General features: G+C 34.3%; 1 protein-coding gene across 1 annotated transcript; it reads left to right on the forward strand.

The window, feature by feature from the left end:
- The first annotated feature begins 2,637 nt into the window (after nucleotides 1-2,637).
- On the forward strand, nucleotides 2,638-24,224 carry LOC149802148 (F-box only protein 22-like). Its single transcript, XM_089956557.1, has 5 exons — nucleotides 2,638-2,846; nucleotides 10,279-10,420; nucleotides 13,969-14,170; nucleotides 16,189-16,495; nucleotides 20,632-24,224. The coding sequence occupies exons 1-5, from the start codon at nucleotides 2,734-2,736 to the stop codon at nucleotides 21,056-21,058; spliced, it is 1,191 nt and encodes a 396-aa protein (XP_089812683.1). The 5' UTR covers nucleotides 2,638-2,733; the 3' UTR covers nucleotides 21,059-24,224.
- Nucleotides 24,225-25,117: the final 893 nt, after the last annotated feature.

Here is a 25,117-nt window from a genome sequence, read left to right on the forward strand (position 1 = left end):
GTTGTGCGCTGGAATTCATCATTTGTTTGTTCAATTTGACAACTACCTGTGGGAATTCCGACAACTTGCCAATCGGGAGTTCCATCATCTTTATTTTTATTTTCAAATACAAGCGAATTATTTGCTGGCAATCCACCAAATGATTTTGATCTGATATTTGGCCAGCTCTAATATACTCGTAATCGTGTTAGCGCTATTTCATTCGCTGGAATTGCAGTTGGAAAGTTAACACAAAATTCTGAATGAGTTGAGCTTACTGATATCATCGTAGTTTTTGATGGAGTTCTATTAACGACAGTCTGCTGAAGTAGTTCATTCAGGGTTGACATTCTTATTTAAATCCTGATTTTCTAAATCAGGCGTGAATTCTATCAAAGTCATTACTTCCTTGTAAATTATAATCATCTCCGTGAACTCAAAATCTGATAGCTTTCCATCACCAAGACTTGTTGCAAATAACGAGGATAATTTGGAGTATTCAAATTTCGCTGTATTTAATTTTATTATATAATCATATAATTTTGTGCTTGCACACCTGCGTATATTTTTGCGATAATATTAAGAATACTGTTGTTGCAGCTGAAACACAAATTGTTACAACTGCTGGTGATGTCATTGTTAGTGTTGATAATAATACGCCGGTTCCAACAATAACAGCAGACGCCGAATATATAATTATGTCAACGACAACTACAAGTCTGCGATATTTTTTATATACTTTTATTGTATATTCGTCAACGATATTTTTTTAATTTTGTTTGCTATTCACGTGTTTGATTATATCTAAACCGTTGAACGTTGATTGGGAAGCACATTATATTTTAAACAGGCGGGAATTTAGCTAGTAATTCAAGACACCAATAATAAATAAAGCGAGTGTTTTCTTTCTTCTTCGGATTCCACAGTAAATGTTTCCTCGTCGTTTTGCTCCAACATCAATAGCATAAATCCATAGGATCCAGTTAGTGGATAACGCAGTGAAATTGTGGTAGATATGTGAGAGCCTGTATATACCGATAACCTCAGCGCAATGTTTAATGGTTTTAATGACTGGTGACCATAATGCTTGTCCAGACGCTACTGTATTTACTGAACTGTCCGTACAAATGTTTTATGTCAACGAGTTTAATATCAACGACTGGTGGACTTCCTAAAAAATTCATTATTGGATCTATTTATGTTGCTACGAAAATTCATAAACAATTGTACATGATTAGAATAATCAGTGTTAAATGAGGTCATTTCAATATTAACTGAAACATAAGAGTTCATCATTGGATTACTATATTTCTTCGTTACAGCATCATTGTCTGATTCTGGTTCTCCAAGATCAGTAATTGTATTATAAGACATATTGAGAGAACTAGTCGTTGTATCACCAGATTTTTGTTAACTCGACCACAAATACTATCCAATATCGTTAACATAATAACACCGGGTTTAATTTTTTCATTAGTATCAAACACAGCTATGCAATTTTCGGTTACTCAATTAATTTTAACGATAATGTCTTTCAGTGAAAGATTGCTTGTTTTTAATTTTCCTTGCTTATCTTGAAGTACAACCACTTCGTTTGAATCTACATTTCCAAGATTTAATAATTCAGATATTTCATCACTAATCTGTTTACTTATATTTTCATGAGTTATTCCGTCGGTTATAAAAACGATTGGGAATGCAATAGAAATAAAGGGAAAAATTCCTATTCATATAATAATAAAATTATATATTGCATTATTAACATTTTGAAACTGTTGCCAATTAATCGAATTCAAGGTGTCTTCTCTCAACGCTTACCGTAATTAAACACTTTTTAAAATATAAATTTACATGAGGATATTTCACTGTCAATAAAAAAGAAAAAGAGTAGAAGTAACAATTAATGTTGAAGAAAATTCAACCTCAATTTGTTAACATATTTAATTATATAAAGAAAAAAGATCAAAACAGAGAAATCAAAATTTCTAATTCTTACATATTTATTTATATAAATTTAGTATCAACAGTAAATAATTTTTCAGTATTATAAGTTTAAAACGTCTCTGTACCGTATTTGCCTGTCTTTGCGTTTGCATTTCTTATTCCTTCTCTCAACATTTACCATAATTAAATATTTAAAAAGTTACAGGAGGACATTTTATGGTTAGTTACAAAAAGGGAGATAGAACTAACTTGCACATGTGAAATATTCAGTTATTTCAAGAAAAGAAAGATCAACATATAGACAAGCAAATATTTTAAATTGTTATATGTTTATTTATATAAATGTTGTATCAACAGTGTATAAAATATTTTCCAGTATTGTAAGTATAAAACGTCTCTGCACCGTCTTTGCGCACTTCTCTTTTTCAAGTATTTACTATCCGTACCTTAAAATATATACTCACGAGGAACTTTTTGCATCAGTTTTTAATGATAAAATATTTTACAAATAATAATAAGATTCCGATATAAAGAGAAGAACAATCAATACAAAGAAAATGCAAGTATGTATAATTCTTCAACAGTGATATTTTCCACTATTGTTAGTTAACTGTATATGTGCCGTCTTTGCATGTCTTTCTGTCTTTGCCTGTCTCTGCATGTCTAAGAGCGTCTTTTGCGGTATTTAATAGGACCATTGTGTTTATGGTGACCCCAGCGGAGGTGTTCCGAATACTAGTAATTATTTGTACAAAGGCTGTTGCAGTTCCTAGATATACAACTATTTACAGTTAACTAATTTTCTTTGAAATGGAACTAGAGGAACCAGACATGAACGAGTCTTACGTTTTGACGTGTCTACCTACTGTCATAAACAATGTATTGAATTGTATGACAGCTCAGGAACTGAACGTTTGCGCTAGGTAAACCTCTTACCTACTATGTACTTTCTGCTTTCGAAATTGTCGTCATATTCATTGCCACCTTGGTTCTATAAGCACACGCACTTTTTTCTCACTGTATGGTATCTACTCTAACTCTAGATGTTAAGTTTAGTATCGCATCCGGTTTTGTCTGGTCGCTACTGGTACACCTATACCTACAATGTAGGATGTGCAGTACGACGTAGCACTAGTCATACAATGTAAGACATAGCTCATGTTGTTTTTAAGTGTTATCCCCACCCCACCCCGAACAAAAATATCGGGTGATGTGTCTTACGTTGTAGGACTAGACGTAGCACCAAAGCAAACTTGTCATACGTCCTGTGTTGTACGGGTAAATCCCGGTATTTGGCCATTTTGCAGCTCGTACATGTTATATCAGCATAGAAGCCACAGTTATGGCCTAAAATACAATCTTAATGTCCAGAAACATATGGGGGTGTGACACGCTGTAGGTGTTTCCCAGATACATATGGGGGTGTGGCATGCTGTAGGTGTTTCCCAAAAACATACGGGGGGTGGGGGGGTGGCATGCTGTAGGTGTTTCCCAGAAACATATGGGAGTGTGGCATGCTGTAGGTGTTTCCCAAGTTTCAGTTCTTTTCGAAAATTAATTTTGTTTCAATCACCAGTGAATACACCCCCAAAATGGCCATATTTTACCGTTATGTTGTTGCACTTTAAAAATTTCACTTTTCAACAAAGAATATTGGTATTTCCGTATATTAGGAGAACAGAGTGTTGTCAGTATTCTTAAAGAAAATTTTATCACAAGAATTTTCATGTATTTTTCGAAAGTAAAGGTAGAAAATTGGTGGATTCATCAAAAAAAATGTGTAATCTGTACTTCGTTATGCTTTTTTTAAATTATTGTTACCCTCTTCTAGTTATGTCTGTAACTATTAGGAAAGATTTCATATTATTTTACTGAATTTCTTATATAATAGTTCAACTCTAGTTACCAATATTACCGAAACCAAAGAAATGTAAGATTGGAGTCTTTTTTTTTATGGAGTATCTACTGAAATAAAACCTGGTGTAGAAATTGTTTTAAAGTCTGTAACCACTCACAGTTTCCAATATTGAAGACACTCACAACAGTTTTATTAATTTTGGTTATACATACATGTACTATGTGTATGGTTGAAAAATATCAAAAAGGCACGTTTTTATATTTTTCATTACAAATTTCCTGATGGAAAAAATGTGGTTATGGACGCTGCAAAAAACTGCGATGTCCTTAACCTGAAAATATATGTAATAGTTCTGGAGCCATTTTTCAACACTTTAACCATATAAAACTAAAACTTTCCATATCATTAGTATTGCATCATCTTTGGCTGAAAATATTCCATGTTACAGTATGATGCAACAATTTCATTATGCAATATTGCATCATTTATTGTTTGTCTGCCAAAAAAACAAAAATAAGTCCTTTGTATTTGCGTCCAAGTAGTACATTCCAGCAGCCTTGGCTTCAGCTGAGTCACTTAGAAGCATGGAGAGATTCCTTAACATCATTATGGACAAGAAATCATCTGTCAGAGTTCAAATAATGGTAATTATGAAAGTGAAATACTGTATCAGTATTTTCTTAAGAGTTCATAACTTATATTAGGCAAATGAGATATAAATGTTTTGTCATTATTATGCTTGAATGCAGTAAACACTTTATGTTTAAGCCGTCCTTTGTCATACATATCTCAAAAATACTTAAGTCAACACTTTTTGTGTCAAACTGTCCTTTATCAGACATATCTCAAATACTTAAGTCAACACTTTTTGTGTCAAACTGTCCTTTATCAGACATATCTCAAATACTTAAGTCAACACTTTTTGTGTTAAACTGTCCTTTATCATACGTATCTTAAATACTGAAGTCGATACTTTTGGCTTAAATAAACTTTGATTATTGAATTTAAAAAAGCAAAATTTAATGAAAAGATAGAATAAAAGTAATTATATCATATTTTCCCCCATTTAGTAGACTTTAAAACTTTCCTTCAGGCTAATACATGACTGTTTTCAGTATGTGCACAAGCTAACTGACACTACCAAAGGGTTTGAAATATGTGTACATATCGATGATTTTCATATGATACAAAAAAGGTAACGACACTGTGCATTGAAAACCTGTATGTTTTAAATTTTCATACTATAATACACATATGAATTAAATGTTTATACTAACATAAAAGCCCTACCTAAACAAGATTTCTTTCTGCAAAAGGGTTTTGATGAGTAAAATGTTTTTTTTCCCTACAAATCCTGAAAAGTCAATTAAAAAGCTTGACATGGTTGGTATTATATTAATAAGTAGATAATATATATTATATTAATAAGTAGACACAAATATTTGCAAATGAAAGTGCAAGTAATAACCTCTTGGTTACACATGACACAGGTTAATGATATTAATAACTGGTAATGCAGAAGCACTATGTTAAGGTACAACTTCAGTCTGATAACGTTACAGATTTCTAATTCAGGTTGGGTTTTTTCTCAACAGTATCCAATATGGATTTAAGATAATCCAACCTATCCGGAAACCACGAAGCTGGCAGACATATTGTAAACCTGAATGAAGATATCAATTATATCAATTGTTTTGTTGTTTGCATATTATCATTAAATACTTAATTTCATAAGTTTAGCATTATCAGGGATGGTTCTGGCTTTTAAAAAGCTGTCGCCAAAAAAATCGCCAACCTCAATATTTTGTTGCCAATTTTCAAAAAGTGTCGCCAAAACAAGTAGTGTACATTTTTCCAAGTGTTAATTTAGTCTATTAATGTAACAGGCAATGAAAATTACAAAAGATGGGTTAGTTAATACTTTAATTACAACAAGCATTAACAAAATGTTACAAAGTGTTACATGAAGATCTATCGCGATTTTAGGGCTGCCCACTTGTTGAATGCAGTTTCAAAGTCTAATTTTTCACATCTGTACATGCTGATTCTCATTAAATTCTCGAGAGATGAGATGCAGAGTTTATTTTTGATGTCAGTTTTTATGAGGTTCATTTTACTGAATCCACATTCACAGTCTACAGTGCTGACAGGTGACACCAGTAGTCTCTCAGCAACCCCACCCCACCCCCACCCCTTTATGGCTAGCTTCACAAAGCTTGTAGTGAATTGCTTCCTAAATCCCAAGAATGATCACTGAATGCTGTATAAATTTTCTCGACAAGCAAAATAGGATCTCCATTCCCACGAATGAAACTTACACGAGTCAACACCTGGCAATATTGGACCATTTATATTAGCATAAATTCACACCCAGTTTAGGGATTCTTTCACTCCTGTATTTTGAGAAATAAATAATTATTATTAATTATGAAAAACTTTCTTTTTTTGCTATTTCTTGTTGCGGAGTTTAAGTCTCTGCAGCCGTAACACGGATTGATGGCAAAAGGAAAAGATCAATGAGTAAAATGCTGCACTGGCGACAGATATAATTGTGATTGAGATTTTTTCCATTTGCTTTGTATTTATACGCAGTAGTCGGTACTTCAAAGGTTAACAGTTTTCTATGAAGGTTCAGCAAAACTATTGTATTGGTATATGTAAACAAAAAACAACAAAAGGATTAGCCATTCAGTTAATTGTATCTGTTCTGTTCGCGTCTTCAGAAGTTGGTCAGTTGTAGGTATAGTTCGGTAGCATGATTGACTGTATCTCAGCATACAGTACTCAGCCCAGATGTCAGCATAAGCAGATTATGATGTAACATTGCACTGTAAAGATGGGGTTGTCAATATGAACAAAGGATCGTTTGTGTAACAGATTGATTCCACTGCATTGCTTAGTCAAGTTTGTGGCTTCCTTTCATTCTCCCTTTTAATGTATCCAGTCCAAATCCATGATTGTATGTACAAATTAAATAACCAAAAAGTCTTTCGCCAAAAAAATCGCCAGATGGGATATTTTTCTCGCCAATAAGGGAAAAAAATCGCAATTTGCGACATTGGCGAAGCCCAGGACGATCCCTGCATTATACTTATACCTTGTTGTTATAATTGGATATGAAAAGTTCATAATTTCAGTATTGCATTACTGTTAATGGGCTCCTGTTAATAACAAATGTACCAATTTTCCAAGATTTGATTATCTTTTTCAATTTCTGTTTAATAAAGGAATGAAAGAGATTATTTAAGCAGAACATGTCAAAATAAGTTTTTTCATTTTGTGAATTATGTAGTGTTCATAACTGTTTGGACCTTTGTCTGGTACATTAATTTAACTTTTTTCATATGCAGTTCTGGAACTAGAACATGTGGTTGATTATTGCTTATAATTTCAAAGAACAATATCAGAGTAATATTTTCCATTTCCGTTTTGTTGCAATCATACAGTTTAATATTTTTCTAACAAAATTTAAGTTTTAGTGCATTTTCTGACATATAATTCTCAAATGATTTAAAAAGTGCCCCATAACTTAGGGCTCAGGGGAAAAGCCATGTGTCCCAAAACATACAGTTGTTGTTGTTGTTGTTGTAGGGTTTAACGCCATTTTTCAGCACAAGATATGCTATACATGGCGGCCAGTATTAATGGTGGAGGAAGAACCCGGAAAAACCCCGGAAAGAACCACCGACCCACGAGAAGCTACTGGCAAGCTTTCTCACATAACCACTTTAGCCGAATCCGAGACTCGAACCGACGCAGACAGAGGTGAGATGGCAGTGATCCGTAACGGTGAGCGCTTTAGACCACTCGGCCACTTGGGGCCCCCAAAACATACAGTGCACAAAAATTTACTTTAAAAATTAATTTATGGTGTCCCAACAAATACAGTGTCCCAATATATATGGTATAGTATTCTAAACCATCAGATACACTAGACAATTTAATTTAGGAATGCGTGAACCCTGCACATGCAGTGAAGTACTGTTTTTGTCTTTTACCCAATTAAACAATTTTGATGTGTACATTTATTTCTTTATTCATTTGAATTTTCAAATATCCAGTATTAAAAAAATATAGGTGAGTAACAAAGCAAAAATCAACACATTGCTTATCTGGGGTTCTGATGTCAGGTCTGATCATCACACTTTAGGTTAATACACATTTTTTTCCCAACATGCATAGATTTCATGGTGACATGCAGCATGCAACATTCAATCCATTTTGTACTTAATTACACCTTTAGGTTGACCTTGTCCATAAATATCAAGGTACTTTTAAAAGTGATTTTTTTCTGTATGTATTTCATGTGGGGTGTAAATAATTACCTTCCAAAAGAATCTGGCAGTATGAGGATCCAAATAAAGTGAATAATCACCATTTAAAGGTATCTGTAATCAAAGTCTATAGGACATTACATAAATAGTCAGTACTAAACTCATATATTACAAGTATGACTTTTACTATAGATGACTTAGTTCATACATTACCAAACTATTTGCTCATTTCTTTGATTCTGGCAGTATTTCCCCAGCGCCTTTTATTAGAGCAGTCCAGCTACATTGTAATTTCAATCCTGATGCTTTAGAACCCAACATTATGCTTTGGCCTTGAAATTTCCCCACTATCTGTTTAAAATTAATCTGTTAAATAACAGAATAATTAAATAAACTAAAAGTGCCTATTAGTCAAATGACTTCCTGTTGTTACTTCTTTTTGGATATTTGGTTACAGTATTCCAGGATAATTACTTACTCGAACTGTTATCATTTTTACCTGGCTTGTCTGACTGCTGGTACTCAATTTTTTATGTGGGTTTCTTCTACACTATAATGGTCATGTGTTTGGCCAGTGATGTTGGAGTCTAATGATGTGTGTTTTATAATTTTCAGTCATTCCACTTCCAATCAAAGTAGTTACACTTATTACATTTTAAGTTCAAAACCTCTTGTGAAAAATGGACGCACCACCTTAAACAAAATTTAAATTTCCCAGTGGTCAGCTAGCCTCAGGTTTGCCAGGGTATGAAGATCAGAGATTGATATCACCAATAGTGTCAGTGAATCCAGTTCTGATAGCATCAGGGTGATTTCTCCAAAGAAAGGTATTAAGAAATGAGGGTTGAGGTTTAACACTGAATGGAAGACTTTGGATGAAAATTGCCGGATCTGCTGGTAAGTTTTCCAAATTTGCAGAATTTTGGTTAAGATCTACTTGGTTACCAATTTGTGAGATTTGGAGGGGTGTAATACGTTTGTTTTTATAGTTGTAGTTGCAGTTGCTCATTAATTGGTGACGTGGAATGAAAGTTACATTTGATTTATGAGTTATGTTTACATTGTTTACTCTGAGCAAATGAAAAATGGCTTGATCAGTAAAACTTCTCTATTCTTTCTCTCCAAGTAATAAAAAGAGCAGATTTTATCTTTCCATTTTACCTTATTAGAAAAGATATGTATAAAAAGTATTCCTTCATTTCTATTGGATAAGCTTACTCATTATTTAGTTTATTTCACTGGATCTTTATCAAATGTTTAGTGAATTCATGGAAATAGGATTATGTAATTACATACATGTATATATTTTGCAGGTATGCTGTCTAAATTGTGCCAGAAATACAACATCAAGCCAAAGAATAGTGGAGATGTATGGGTGAAGACTCCATGTTGATTAGTTGAAAAATACAGTCTTGAAAGAAACTACAATGAGTTCACAAAGAAGTGGAGAATCTTGGAGGCTCTAATTATTTTGATGCAAAAAGCCAGATATGTTGCAAAAAGAAGAAACAATGTGTATAATTTATTTAAATAAAAGAAACAAATGAATTAAAAATTTAAGTCTTGTTATATATTAGGGAAATAAAGAATACTTGATCCAAAAAGATATGTGTTTCCTATTGCACTGGTTTTACAATTAGGGTAGGTTGGTAGGTTTTTATTTTATTTTTAAATTAAACATTATATATGCAACTATGACATCCATTGGCTATCTTGACATTTTCCTGTTGCTGGTCTTCCCAAATGGAAAGTCATACCAACAACGTGTTTTCCCCAGAAGACTAATGAAACGTTGTGGGTTTTCATCAGATGGTTAAGATGATATGAAAATGAAAAGGGTTCTGATCTTACATCCAGTATGGCTACTGCAGTGGCTTATTTGAAAATCTTCTTGTGGTTTATTGTTAATCAAAATTTGTTTAACTCTCATTTGCAGATCTGAGCAATATTCAGTGAACATTAAAAGAAAGAAGTAAAAAAAAATAATCTTGGTTCATTCAATAATTTGGCTTATCATAGGGATAGATTTCTTTAAAGCTACAATTGATGTTTTTTAAACATGGACATGCTTGCATATTTTGCAATCTGTATGTGCAATACTATTGTTGATACATATCGTATTGTAATTAATTATCACATTACATATTGTCATGCAAGATAGCCTGTGATACCTTGTTCTAAGATTTGCTCAGAATATATTTCACACATTTGTTTCTTCCATAGAGTTTGCAGATGCTGGTGTTCTGCTGTGCATGTTATCAAGGAAAAAAGACAACAGAGGAAGCTTATTAACTGGCTGTCAGTTGAAGTAGAGGATGAAAAGAATACCTCAACCTTGGTATATCAAATACAGGATTTTTTTAAGGTACTTACTGCATCAGAATGGTAACTCCTATGTGATACACTATGCATGATGAATCCTACAGATATATTTAAATACTTTTTGTAAACATAGGAAAAATTTAGCTTACTGAATGTACTCACTTTTAAACTGATTAGACTATCTATAAGTCAACCCCCCCCCTTTTTTTTATGGCTACCAAAGGCCAATTTCTGTGTTGACCTTCTTTTAAGTCACTCAGGGTGTATTTTGTAAGCCAGATTCATCTGAAGGGGTGTTTTTTAGTCAGTGAGTCCATGAATTCAATTATAGGTCACATAGTGGTATAAAAATAGTTCTGAATAATCCAATTGACAGTATCCTGTAATAGTTAATTCCACATGTCTTACAAATTAACAATTAAAGTTAAATCCACATTTTTTTAATTCACACTATCTTATAAATGTCACTGTCTAATGTTGTCTTGTACAAAGTCCAAGAATTCATCCTGATAAAGTTCTGAAATCCTCCATCATCATCTATTCATTGTAAATCATCATTTCCTGTCATCATAAATATTGTCCAACTTCGGTTCCTTGGCTTCACCGTCATATGTGGGTGCTTATGTAGAGCTGAGCTTGGGTCCTATGAGTAATGATTTGATTATATGGTCTGTGAAATCTATTAAAGGATGCAAATCAACACATGTCAGCTGTGTGGGAAGATTACAGACCTGCGAGACATCTGCATGATCAAACTGTTGATTATATAAATTTTTTAAAAATGATGTCCAGAAAACAATGCATGTTAGAGACAAAAGGGAAAATAAGCTTCTAGAAAAGTTTTAATAATCAACACAGAAGAATAAAAAGGAGTATTCAGATTCTTGTGAATAAAAGCTGGAAAGGACACAGTTACGTTTATTGGACATCACATGCTAATTGAATATATCTCGTGGCAGGAGATATGATTGCCGTCATCATGTGAAATTGAAAAAGAATTTCCAAGAATTGCGTCAAGTTGAGAGATAGCAGCAAGCCATTGAGTTGCATAGGGTTTGGAACTAAAGTTTGTGCAACTGTACTAGACTAAGTGGTAAATAAAGTCTACACATACTTTATAACATTTTCAGTTGAATATAATGTTTATCGTAGCTGCGTCAAGCTTTTAATTACATTTCCCAGCTTTACAATGGCAGTTATTGATATTTTGTTACACCTTACTGAAAACTCGTCATTCTTATAGAAAAAAATCAACTGCCTTACTGAGACAAACTCATCAGGGTTGGCAGGCCTGAGATTACAGGGAGTTCAAATAATCACCCTCTGTTACTTGGCACTGAGCAAGTATCAGACCTGTGGCTCTATCAAAGGGTTGCCATGTGTGAAAATAAAGATGTTTCTGCCTCTATAAGGTTAAAAGGAATAAGATCAAACATTCACTGGAAGATGTAGAACTCTGTATGGCTCTGAACATGTACATGTACAAAATTTGTGGCTTGATCAAAAGGACTGTCAGCTTGAAAACAAGTGATTGCTGCCTATACAAGCCAAGAGCTTATCAGTTCATGTGCACTGGCAGAAAACTAGGGAAATATCACTTGAGAATTAAAAATCAAACTTATGGAAAAGGGAAATACAACTTTACTCAAAACAGTTACTGCATCAAACACAGTGTTGATATAGGAAAACAAAAATACAGATTTTAAAGACTTGCACGAAAATGGAAGCAAATATTCTTGCTAATAAAATACCCATGGTGAACAACACTAATGGACACTTTGTGGTGGGTAGTATTAATTTACCTATAATATATTTAAATCCATGAAAAACTGGAGGTACAGGTATTGTGTAATGAATAACATCATAAATGGATAAGTGCATATCATATACACATTTCTCATTATGAATAGTTGCATAGAAACGCATAAATATTTGAACTCGCAGGGTTCAATATAAATATTCATCAATTATTTTTGTGCCATTCAAAATGTTTTTTATAAATCATACCTTACCTAAAGTAAAATTGCCAATCATCCATCCAGTTGTTGTTGTTGTTGTTGTTGTAGGGTTTAATGCCATTTTTCAGCACAAGATAGGCTATGCATGGTGGCCAGTATTAATTGGAGGAAGAACCCGGGAAAACCCCGGAAAGAACCACCGACCCACGAGAAGCTACTGGCAAGCTTTCCCACATACCCACATTGGCTGAATCCGAGACTCGAACCCATGCAGACAGAGGTGAGATGGCAGTGATCCGTAACAGTGATAGTAGCATGATTGTAAGGATGATAGTTCCAAAGTAATGAGAGGGCTTATTTTTGAATAGATGGTCACTCTAACTTCCATTGATCTTTGTAATCATACTTCTTCTGGAAGTATGGATCTTCATGTTAACATTGAGTTTTTATTTAAACACTTTAACGATATGTAGCTTGTATTGAATGAATGGTTCAGATCTAGCTGCCAAAATATTTGTGTTATTGTAGATGAGTTTGAAAACCAGACCTTCTTGACGTACAGTCGGAGTCTGATCAGTGTTTACAGCTTGCATTTTTTTCCTTGATTGAGCATATTATTAGCAGAGTAGCTTGAAACATACACACATAAATTTTGACAAGACCCTGTATTTATTTTGTTTTTCAATAAACATGTTGAGTGTCAGCTCTCTGATACAGATTGTTTCTTTGCTCTGGTCTTTCTTTCTGTGATGACTTTTGTGCATGATAGCACAAACAAGCATGAATAGGTTTTATTAAATTCTTTTTGTAGTTATATTTGAAGAATAGTTGGAATGATTCCAGTTCATTAATGACAAAAGATTTGTGTACTGCACTTATCTTGTGAACATTATCTCAAACAATTGTACAATGTACCACATCTGGTGTGTTAGTTTCTCAAGAATATCATGAGATTTTTTTTCCAGTGTGTGTGTGTTTTGGACTTTTAATGTAGCTTAAACAATTTTTCAGTCATATCGCTATGATGTCTGCAGTGTGGCAGTTTACAGTGATGTCTTGCACTTGGGCATCGTGCTGCAGACATGTGGCATCATGTCCCACCCAGTCACATTATCCTGACAGCAGGCTGACCAGTTCTAACACTAACTACTTAATGCTGAGTGCCTGTCTAGGCAGCTGCTAGTACCATTTTTATAAGTCTTTGGTATGACTCGGCTGGTGTTCGAACCTGCAACCTCCCACATCCGAGGTGGACGCTTTAACCATGCAAGCCACTGGAGCAGTGATTTCTTTGCTTAGTATTTTAAAAGAATAAAGAGCTGCAAGATACAGTACAGACTTTTTGTGAATTTGAGCAAATTAATTTTGACCCTTAGGTTGTCAACCCTTTCAGGGACTTTGGTTTTTTTATGATCATTTCATTAAAAAATATTGCAAAAATACCAGTAAATATGTTTAAACTTAGGGCTGAAAACTGATGACTTATTCACCCTTGTTTCAGAACCTGTTGGAACTTTGCAACATGTATGTGATTCAGTTATCATATTATATTGAACCCTGATATAAACTTTTGTCCAAAATTAAGCATTTATCCATCACACATGAAACAATTTGTACGATTGTGTAATTTCAGAGTCAGTATTCAGAGCCAGCCGTGCTTTTTCTGTTTTGTCAGTCTGAACTCGTGACACTTCAAGTCAGGGTACCTGCCAAATCTCAGTCAAATCGCCCAAGGAGGGCTGCCAAATTTGAAAAACTGGAATTTGGAGACTTTGTTCAGTCTCTTCTTCCAAAGACTTGCAAGTTTATTGGTGTTGCCACCGATGGAGTTATTGGTAAGCTGACCTTAGTATCTTACTAGATACTTCAATATTTTGCAGAGATTAGGTCATTGTTAACAAAGTAGAAGCAAAATTGTAAGAGAGAGAATTGCGGTAATTATGCTTTCATAGTGAGAATTGTACACATGTTAGAAACAAATTGAAATGTACAATTGCAAACAGCAAATAATATAAAACAAAAATGGGAAAGCATCAACATGCAAGCTTAAACTGTATATTTTGTTCTCATTTTGTATTGTGCTGAATGTTGACTTTATTATTTCTCTTGTGCTATATGTGATTAATGACCAGATAAAAAGCTCAAAGGGAAGTTACCATATATACTTGTCAGATCCAGCTGTAAGCTTCATCATCTCTTATCTGCCAGTGTGGAGGCAGGTCAGGGTCTATGTGATATGTTTTCAGCCTTTATTATTTTGCCCTCAGAGAATAAAGATATGGTTGCTTTGCATGTTGTTTCCGTAACTATACATCTCATATGGTAGCGCAGTTGAGATCATTGATTTTATCAGCAGTATTGATCATGTCATCACTTATGGATTAGGCAGGTTGTTTGGTTTTGAGGGGAATTATATAGAGGGAATGGAGGTTAAAAGAGATGGATATAGAAAGGGAAATGATAGAGATTGAATGGCAGTCAGAACAAGAAGGAAGGAAATTTGAGGAAAGAAAGGTAACATTTGAGTAGAAGATAGAAAAGCAGGTGGAGAAAGAGAAGATAAAATCAGAAGCACAGCCTGAAAAAGAAAGAATAGGTTGGGAAAGGGTAAGGGCAATAATGGAACAGGTAAGAGAATTATACAAAAGGTTGATGGAGAGGGAGGAAAAAAAACAAAGTTACATGTATAAAAAACATAGAAGACAGGATTTTGAAATGAGAGCACAAAAAGAAAAGAAAATTATTAAAAGCTGAGAAAGATGGAGAACAGGATTCTAACTTGGACCCTAAATGACCCTTATTTAAAAGTGGTAAAGGATGATTGTTCACTCCATTTTGACATTACTGAAGGATATGACACTGTGTATATTCATACCTGCCTGCAAATAATTCATCGGATTATGGTTCTCTAGGAGAGGCACTCCTTCCTTCCAAGCTAACAGACCAAGGGTTCCAGATGAAATTCAAGGAAAATAAAATTGATTGATGGGAAACATTCATCCAGTGGTATTGAATTACAGAAATGGTGTTGAGTGTGGTAAGGTTGAAAAAGATGGGGGAGTGTCTGACTGACTTATTAGTCAAGGAGATATAGAGGTTCTTGTGGGAACCTTGGGCAGGCTGGGAGGAATGGACCACATTGGGTTCTTTAAGCATTTGGCCAATGTGGGTATGTGAGAAAGCCTGCGAGTAGCTTCTCGAGGGTCACTGGTTCTTTTAAGGGTTTTCCCGGGTTCTTCCTCCACCATTAATACTGGCTACTATGTATAGCCTATTGTGTGCTGAAAAATGGCGTTAAAACCCTACTACTACAACAACAACAACAACGACCCTCTGATTCTCATCATAAGTACTGCATCCATGCAGTAATGAGGAGCATTGTTAATATTATAAGAGAGAACATGTTGCGTTCTCACACTTCCTGCAAAAGTGTAATTTCAATGCTATTATTACACATGTTGTGCTTAATCTAAAAAATGTGTGGATTGTGTACTACCTGTGTAACCATGGTGAGACATTGGTGTCTCATTTACATTATAGTCATCAACATTAAAGTTTGTTTTTAATTTTTTTGTCAGATGTCATTGTCAGTGTTGAAGTTTGGTGTTAAGATTGTGCCCGTCATATTTCGGGGTGGGGTGGGATATATCATCACATGGTCTTACTTGAGACACATGCACGTTTCGTGAAACACTTGTTCTTTTAAAGTACAGGTAATAACCAGATTTGGAAACAACATAAAAATCAGCAAAAATATGTATTTGTTTTTCGAATAACATCTTGATGAATTTCCAAGTATTCATTGGAAACAAAGCCTGCACAAATTTCAAATTTGTTTAAATATATTTTTCAGGAACCAGTTCAAACTTGGAAAAAATTCAAGAAGTTGAGGGTGAAAAGTTTATGTCATTCTTATGTATTCCTCACATTGAAGGTGTTGACATTCTCACATTAAGTGCAGATATTGCTGAGGAAAAGATAACTACATTCATCCCAAAAGAAAAGGCAGTAAAAACTATTCTCTTTTTCTGTGATGACCCCCGATGTCCTCCGCAAATCGGCAACACTTTGCAAGAGAATTATGAAGGAGCAGTTATTGCTGGGGGATACATTGACTGTCACATCTGTCCTGATGTATCCTATGGAGATATGATTGACTCGTAAGTTGGTCTTATTGTTCCTACAAAAATTTTAAAAAACAAATTTAGTTAAAATGGAATGAGGACTCTAAACTTACCTGATGGTTGATTTTAGTGAAGTTTTCTCAAGTTGATAATGAATACGACTGCATTCATTTGAATAAGGTATTTGTGCATCATATTGACTATCTTGTTACCACTCTGTAGGTATTTGTGCATCATATTGACTATCTTGTTACCACTCTGTAGGTAAAATGTCTGATCTAGTTTTGATCAGACTATAAATATATACTTATGTTATCAAGATCATGTACATGTTCATTAATTTAAATGCATAATGATGATTGAGTGAGCTTGTTATCTGTCTGTAAGTCATGTTTACAATCTGATTTTCAGTCAACTTGCAATATCAAAACGAACATGGAATGGTTTAATAATGAGCACGATTTACAGTTCAGATAAATTTTCATGTGATTGGTTGACTTCGTTACCACAGTCAAGTTCAAATTTCTGATCTGATTTTTATAAATTTGGAATATATACTTATATCAACGAGATCTTAGATGAGTAAATATTGACAAGTTCCATATATATTAATGATATAACCTTGCATCTGATTGACAGCTTGTCTCATGCTACCAGGCATAGTGTGCAGATTATCACCCTAAAAAAAATGGAAACTTCGCTTTCTTCAGTTAGGAAAGCAAAAACAACTTTGCCCTGTGATTTTTTTAGAAGTACATTGACTGACAGTAATGGCAGACAACGCTGTGTCATGAAAGTACCATTTTATTAGATTGTCTGTTTTCGTAAATATCTGGCAGATATATTCAGAAATACTGTATATATGATTCATAGAAAGCAAAGCCTAGTTAGTATGTTATTTAAGATTTAACTTTAAAATGCAGTTATGTAGGTCAGAAACATGGGACAATGCTATGTTGTGGAATTCGTGAGAAGTACTGTAAGTTACACTGTAACGTCAAAGTTGTTTTCTGACTTCAAGTCAGTATATTTAATATACTGACTTGAAGTCAAACAACTTTGACTAGTCACTAGTATTTTGAAAATATGAACAAAAGCAGCGAACCAGATGCTATTTAACCAATGCTTAAAATTACTACAAGTATGTAGACAAAGAAACCATAAATTTGCAATCCTATCAATGGACTGTTGTAATGAAGCTATATAAAGTGAGTGGTTACATTACGAAAACCCATCCTTCTAAATATAGATGCACTCACATGTCTGTGTTGATTCGGTTGGAAAGAAGGGTTTAGTTCATATGCATTTTAATGTGTTATGTATGAATAGTTAAGGTAATATTTCTGCAACAAAAAAGTTAGGACGAACAGTATGATCTGAAGACATGTGTATTTGCTGTCATGTACATGGTGCATGTGTTGTTTGAAATGCATTTAGAAATCTTTCAAAGTGTCATTATTGTGAAATTTTACAAAGTATTTAAAAAAAATTCTAAAGCGTAGTTGATTAAGCATTTTTACTTACTTGCAATTACAATAATGTAATCTGGTTACTCAGTTAAAATTCTTCACAATGTAGTTTCTGTTATTTTCTTTTAGAGTCATTTGTCCAAAATAAGTCAGAACATTTTCTACTTGAAAATAAAGTATTGCTTGAATCCAATGTTAAATGCAAATTTGAATGCTGGTAAATAGAGGACATAATTCAAATAAGAGAACACACATTATATGTGTATCCACTTGTACCTGTTGAGCTCTCACTTCACTCTGCTGTTCTGTCTAAAAGGAGAAGTGACTTCTCCCTAAAATTCAAGTGTAGCTTGACCCCTGATTTCTGATCTGATTTTAATTAGACTTGAAATATCTGCTAATATCATCAAGATCTCACATCAGTTCCGTTGTACAGTACACAGGAACCGGACACATTAATCAATAATGTGCAGCTGACTGGCTAAAATTGTCACCATGCTAGAGACTGTTTCTGATCCAATTTTGATCACACCTGGTAAATAGGATTAAATCACCAAGATCTTGGATGAATTATTAGCAAGATCTATGATTCCACTTCTGATTGCCTGGATTTTCAATAATTCAAGATTTTTTCTCCATTTTTAAGCTGAATTAGACCAGAAAAATCAGACAAGAAGAATCAGATTCTTGATGTAGTTCATGTTTTACATTATCTCCAATCTGGATTTAAGAAAACTGTCTGTCTGGTCCCATTCTGCAACAATCTGTGTAAAGGATTCATTCCATATATTATTTAACATGGGATTATTGTAAAGAGTATTCTGATTGGTCAAAAGTTTCTATTCATCCAAAGAATCTTTGTGTAATTGAAAATGATCAAATGGAAAGAAACAAGCATGCTTACAAAATATGGCATCTTGAGTTTTTGAGAGAGACACAAAAAATTCAGATAAAGGTTTGAAAAATATGTGAAAATGGGAATGGCTTAAGTGGAAAATCAGTGGAAATGTAGTTGGTCTGTTCATCAGAAAACTGAACACTAGAGATGTGGTATGGTCCTTTATCCATTGTGCTTTGTTCATCTGGTGTTTTTTTAGCTTGCCTAGCAATTTGGTATGGTCCATTATCCGATGTGCATTGTCCATCTGGTGTCGTTCATGAACGCTATGAAATTATAAACTTCTCTTAAATCATGCCAGCTGTATAAGGCCTACAATCATGAATTACATCAAACTGATAATTTTCTATACCAAAACATTGGTTATACCAAAACACTGGGCAATTCTCTAGAGTTTTATACTACAAGAATGAAAAAAAACGCTATATCAGTATGAGGCATTTAAAATACAGATGCAGTTGCAAATTTAACTTCTGTATAATCTGCTACTCAACCCAATGGCTATAGTAAGTCGTGTGCTATAGACACTCCTTGACAAGATCGGGGTGATCTTTCAGATTCACATATTATCTGTGTGAAAATATGCCTCCTATAAATACTATATAAAAAAAAATGTGCAACAACCATTGGTAGTACCCATGCACATTGATATATATGGGCATCTCACTGCGAGCAACGTATGATGGGGGCCCCGAGTGGTCTAAAGCGCTCTCCGTTACAGATCACTGCCATCTCACCTCTGTCTGCATGGGTTCGAGTCTCGGATTTGGCCAATGTGGGTATGTGAGAAAGCTTGCCAATAGCTTCTGGTGGGTCGGTGGTTCTTTCCGGGGTTTTCCCGAGTTCATCCTCCACCATTAATACTGGCCGCCATCTATAGCCTATCTTGTGCTGAAAAATGGCATTAAACCGTACAACAACAACAACAACAACCTATGATGAGATGCATGTATTGCTAAGTCACCATTAGAAGGACAGAAAAAAAAGAAAATTACCCTAAGTAATGCTTTATGCAGCTACAAAATCAATTGCACAATATTGTTCAAGACATTACCAAATTACCAAGTTATTTTCTTGCCTCATTCTGTAGCAGTATACAAATTATGCCATTTGCAATCCATTATGGCTGCCATTACTAAAAATAGAAAAACCTCTCTGTCCATCAGCATTTGCAATTTTCAACTTTTCAAAAACAGCCAGACCAGTTTCAACCAAACTTGGCACAAGGCACAAAAAGTTTAAGTCTATTTGACTTTAGTGACAGTTTGGAACAATTGTTTTCATAATACATGCAGTCAACTGGTTTTTTTTCACGCATCTGACTATTATCATATCATCTTCTAAACTGCTGGATAGACATTCTCTGAACTTGCTATGGATTATCCATGTGGTGACCATTTGTGAAACAGGTATGATCTTTAGGCCTGTGCCTGGGGTCCTTGGGAGGTGATAGAGGTCAAATTTACACAAATTACAGTTCCATGAAAGTTTTTAATATTTAACTACAAAGCTTTTGTATGACTTCTAATGGATTCTGGGTTATGACCTCTGGGTCATGGTCAGAGTGGTAGGTGGGTGTGTGGAGAGTCGCAAGTTTGTTTTTGGCAGTAATTTTTAAATCAACAAAAAATATAGGGCACCAAAATAAAATCAAAGGTCTTATGATAAACTTTACCCAGGTTATTTATTAGCTACATATACTATTGTGCAGTATTACATGGCAGTTTGGATTCTTTTTCATCACTACATTCAATGATTTAAGGTCAGATACATTTCTGTGACATGAAGTATAACATATTTTTCAGGGACGATGAATCCAGACCGATCTACATATCTTGTGTTGCTTTCTGTGGAGAGAACCTGCACTGTGCATCCATTGTTCTTGAGCACAGCACCCACACACCGCAGGAAATTGAGGAAAAATTTCTTAAACTAAAGGCCTGTGGCTTGCCTGAAGAAAAGAGCTTTGCCTTCATGTTTGCCTGTGTTGCACGAGGAAAAGCTTTCTATCAGAAAGAAAATGTGGAATCCAGCATATTCAAAAAACTTTTTCCTAAAACTCCTTTGTTTGGATTCTTTGGAAATGGTGAGATTGGGTTTACTCACTTGCCAGATGCTTCATCAGGGGACACAAAATTACAGCTTAAAAGAGAGGAAGGGCAGAGCAAGAAAAGATTGTCAAAAATGCATCATTCCTATTCTTCAGTATTTTGTCTTGTGTCAATCACGTGATCATTTTTAAAAATAATGGTCTTCACAAATGAAATGTTGATTCGAAACATAGCAAAATGGAAGTGGAAACACACACACACACACCCCATATGTATATATTGATAGGGTGGTAAAAAGTTCATTATAGCTTCTTTACAACAAAACATTGCTTTTGGCTCTTTCTCTGGAAAAAGATGGGGAAAAAACGTGAATCAGCTGGGGGAAGATCTGTTTCAGAAGTCTAAAATGGCTAATCATTTAATGGTAATATCTCAAGTTATGGATGGTATTTTGTGTTTATAAATATTCTACTTTTCTGTTTTCCCAACAAGTACTAAAAACTTTGTATTTAGGATTCTAAGAAATATCCTCAGTTGTCACTCACTACATAAAGTTTGTGTAATATCCTCCATTCTCACTCACTAAATAAAAGATTTATGTCTTATGTTACGTGTTTAGGCTCGAAAAAACAGTAACACAAGAAAGAGTGAAAACAATAAGCTTTAGAAAATATAAAAATAATTTATTTCCCTGGAAAAATACTGTAAAAATAAAAAATATGAGAACGGTTTCCAGAATCAAATCCAAAAATAATACAAGAATAAAATGTTTGAAGTCCTAATATTGAAATGTTCTAATGATTCCAAGTTCGAGTCCTGATGAAGAATCCAAGATGAAGGCGATGATGTATGCGGTAGTCCAAATAAAATTTTCAAGAAAAGTCCTTGTTCGAGAGTTCTTTAAGAATACAATAATATTTCCAGAGAAACAAATTAATCAAATAATCTGAAGAAAAATTAACATGTAACTCAAAATCTTCAGTACTTCAATACTGGTCACAACAGAAGAAAACAACTTGACATCAAGTGTTTAAAAGCCTGGACTCCCCCTCTCTATCTCTAAACATCACTATTAATACCAAGTTTTTGTAATTTCAGAAATGCCTGATTACGAAATAGAGGATTATGTGATCATGTTTACATGTAAAAGTCACATAGCTCCTGTATGTCCTTCATAAGAACCAATCATTTTACTCCGAGAAAAGTTGTTTACTTGACCTTCAGTCAAAGCCAGGAACTAGGTCAAAAATAGAAACAAGTGTTTCTATTATTAGGTATTTAAGGAAAAACTTGGGTCAAACTGAATTTTCTGGAAAATATCAAATGCCTAGTAAACAAAATTACATTACATTGAAATGTAAAGAAAATAAAAACGATTTCAAAACCCACAAACAATCAAATAAACACAAATTAAATCAAATATATGTAACGTGTAACATCCTCCATCTCACTTACTAATAGAAGATTTGTGTAATATCCTTCATTCTCACTATCATAGATGTGACAGAATAGAGAAGTCATTTTAGGAAAAATCAGGATTTGCAAAGTCAGTGTTTTTTTGCATAAAAAGAGGGAAGAATTTTAATGAGAATTGAGAATTTTTATTGTGGACATGTCTTTGACTTTCTTATTCTAATGAAGATCCAAAGCTAGGGTCACTATGTTGAGTAGTTTTCATCCATTCTTATCAGAATGTTTGTGCAATTTCAGAGTTAGGGAACATAATTTTGACCAGATCTGAAAAATGATCTGCTACCAAAAATGGAAGATTATATTTGGCTGTAAAGTTGGCAGACCGTGTCTCAGCATTTGCATCTTTATCCACATTCGATGCAGATTTCATGAAAATGGTTTTCAGTGATGCTGTTGCATTTGATGGCATATTTGCTTTAATATGCTGCATGACTGGTAATGTCGTTCGTTCTTACCACTGTAGCAAATTTCAAAACAAGCTTTATGTGAGGAGAAGAATGCATATTGATGTCCCTTGAATTTGATTCCAACCACAGAATTTCTTATTCCATCCATCATTTGAAAAACGTATATCTATATCTATAAATACGTTGACGCAGTCACACTTGACTATTAAGCAATGGGTGGTGCGTGGTCAAAGATAAAGTAAAGATGGAAGTGATAGGACAGTCAGAAGAGTAATGATAGGAAAGGCAGAAATAAGTAAAGGAGTGTCAGTGTACGCTTTCGTCCCTTCATACCCAGACCAATCCGGCTACTGTAGCGACAATGAGATATGGAATCTCAACTGGCATAGCCCTGAGAATCACTAGGTCTTACTTGTAACTGACTAGTTCATTAGAATGTGATTTTGGAAAGCTCCTGCTTGTGAGATACCAAGTCAGGAGCTTCTGCAATTGTTGATGGTAATTTGTTCCAAGTCCCTATTGTATGTAGGAAGAAGCTGAACTTGAAACAATTTGTTGATGCTGACTTTAATTGGAACTTTTTCTTGTAATTTGCCCTAGTTTGGCTATATGCCATGGTCAGGTATTTGTCTGCTGGTATTTCCATTAGGTTGTCCACAATCTTGTACATCATGGTCCGCTGGGCCTTGGTTCGCCTGGCTGTTTGTGTCATAAGGTTATAGGTGATTTTCCGAGTTGACAAAAACTTTGAGGCACAGCAGTTTATGAGCTACAGTAATGTTTAAGGTCAGCATGAATTGGACAGGTCAACATCTGCACATATAAAAATATGTGTACAGCCTCACTTTGTCACAACCATTCTTGTGGGGAGTGGGTTAATACTTACAAGGATGAAATTTGGTGAGGGTTGCACCCTGACAAGTACAGTACCCTCGTCACAAAAATGTGTTACTGTGACCCACATTTCAAGCTCCACTTACTTTAGGTAAATTTTCTTTTTAAGTTTATTTCTTAAACCCTGTTCAGGCTAGAATACTCAAACTAGATGATTGTTTGCATCTCCTGCAACAAAAGATGGTCACTATAACCTAAATTCAGCATTCTCCTGGCTTTGATTAAGTGTTTATGTTGAGCTTTTTGACCATAGTTTTGTTTTTTTACATCTTCTAAACATACTCTTGTACCTTGAATCATGAAAGTTGGAGATGGGGTATGCCTGAGTCTCAAAATAGAAGAACTACCACAAAAACAGATAACAGTTTTAGCACTAAGCACAATAGAAAGTAAAAGAGGAAGAAAATATTGAAGATATGTATAACAGACATATTGTAAGACAAAACATGGCTTTAATATCCATTATCTTTTGATTTAACCATGTCTTGCCATCATCTGTTAATACATTGCTGTCTTGAAAAATGAGGCAAGTCCAGCCAATATATTCATTTAGATAAACATCATAAAAAGTTGTGTTTGTGTTTTTTTTCAAATTTTTTATGTAGCTTTAATAAGTTTTGTCATATCACTATGATGTCTGCCATCTGACAGTTCATATTGATGTGTATCACTGGGACATCATAACACAGACATGTAACATTATGTCCCACCCACCCAGTCACATTATCCTGGCACCAGACTGACCAGTCCTAACGCTAACCTCTTAATGCTGAGCCCCAAGCAAGGCAGCAGCTAGTACCATTTTTTTAAGTCTTTGATTTGACTCGGCTGGGGTTCAAACCCACAACCTCCCGCATCTGAGGCAGATACTCTATTTATTCCACTGGAGTAGTCCAGAATTTTCCTTAATTTATTAATGTAATGATTAATTTTTTATTAGTTGCACCCATAGATCTTACTGCAAGTTAGGTATTGCATTGAATGAAGCAAGATGAGGTAAATGTATTACATATTCAGGTAACAGTTTTCACATTTGGAAGTAAACATGAAACCTATTGTAACTCATCTCATTAGGATATTATACACCATCCATACTGCCCAGTTCAAGCGATTCTGTCAAGATTTCATTTCACACTGTCCTCTCTGTTTAAAAAAATCATCAATGTTAAATTTTGAAATGTACACTATAGTTACTGAGACTTTTTAATGGCTTGACTGTGATAATCTTTTTCAGTGTTAATTTTCATATCAGTAAATATTTTTTACGCCTTTCTTAATCTCCATAGCTTATATATGGTCTTGAGGATCAATGGTAGCTTTAAGAATTAGTTGCAAAATTGGCTTGTTTTTGAGTGAATTGATGGTGATGTGGTTTTGTTTCATGTGATTTTAGTCCTAGAATTTGTGTTTGTGTTGTGTTTTTTAATATTTTTAACATACTTTTAACAATTTGAGTCATATTGCTA

This window comes from Sinohyriopsis cumingii, chromosome 4 (genome assembly GCF_028554795.1).
Source record: "Sinohyriopsis cumingii isolate HCF-2022 chromosome 4, ASM2855479v2, whole genome shotgun sequence".
NCBI classification, from domain to species: domain Eukaryota; kingdom Metazoa; phylum Mollusca; class Bivalvia; order Unionida; family Unionidae; genus Sinohyriopsis; species Sinohyriopsis cumingii.

Excerpts from the sequence above, each read along its gene's own strand:
- LOC149802148 (XM_089956557.1), top strand. The coding sequence starts at position 2,734 with ATGGAACTAGAGGAACCAGACATGAACGAGTCTTACGTTTTGACGTGT. Across the intron at positions 2,847-10,278 it reads GAACTGAACGTTTGCGCTAG|AGTTTGCAGATGCTGGTGTT; the intron begins GTAAACCTCTTA and ends TTTCTTCCATAG. Across the intron at positions 10,421-13,968 it reads AAATACAGGATTTTTTTAAG|AGTCAGTATTCAGAGCCAGC; the intron begins GTACTTACTGCA and ends GTGTAATTTCAG.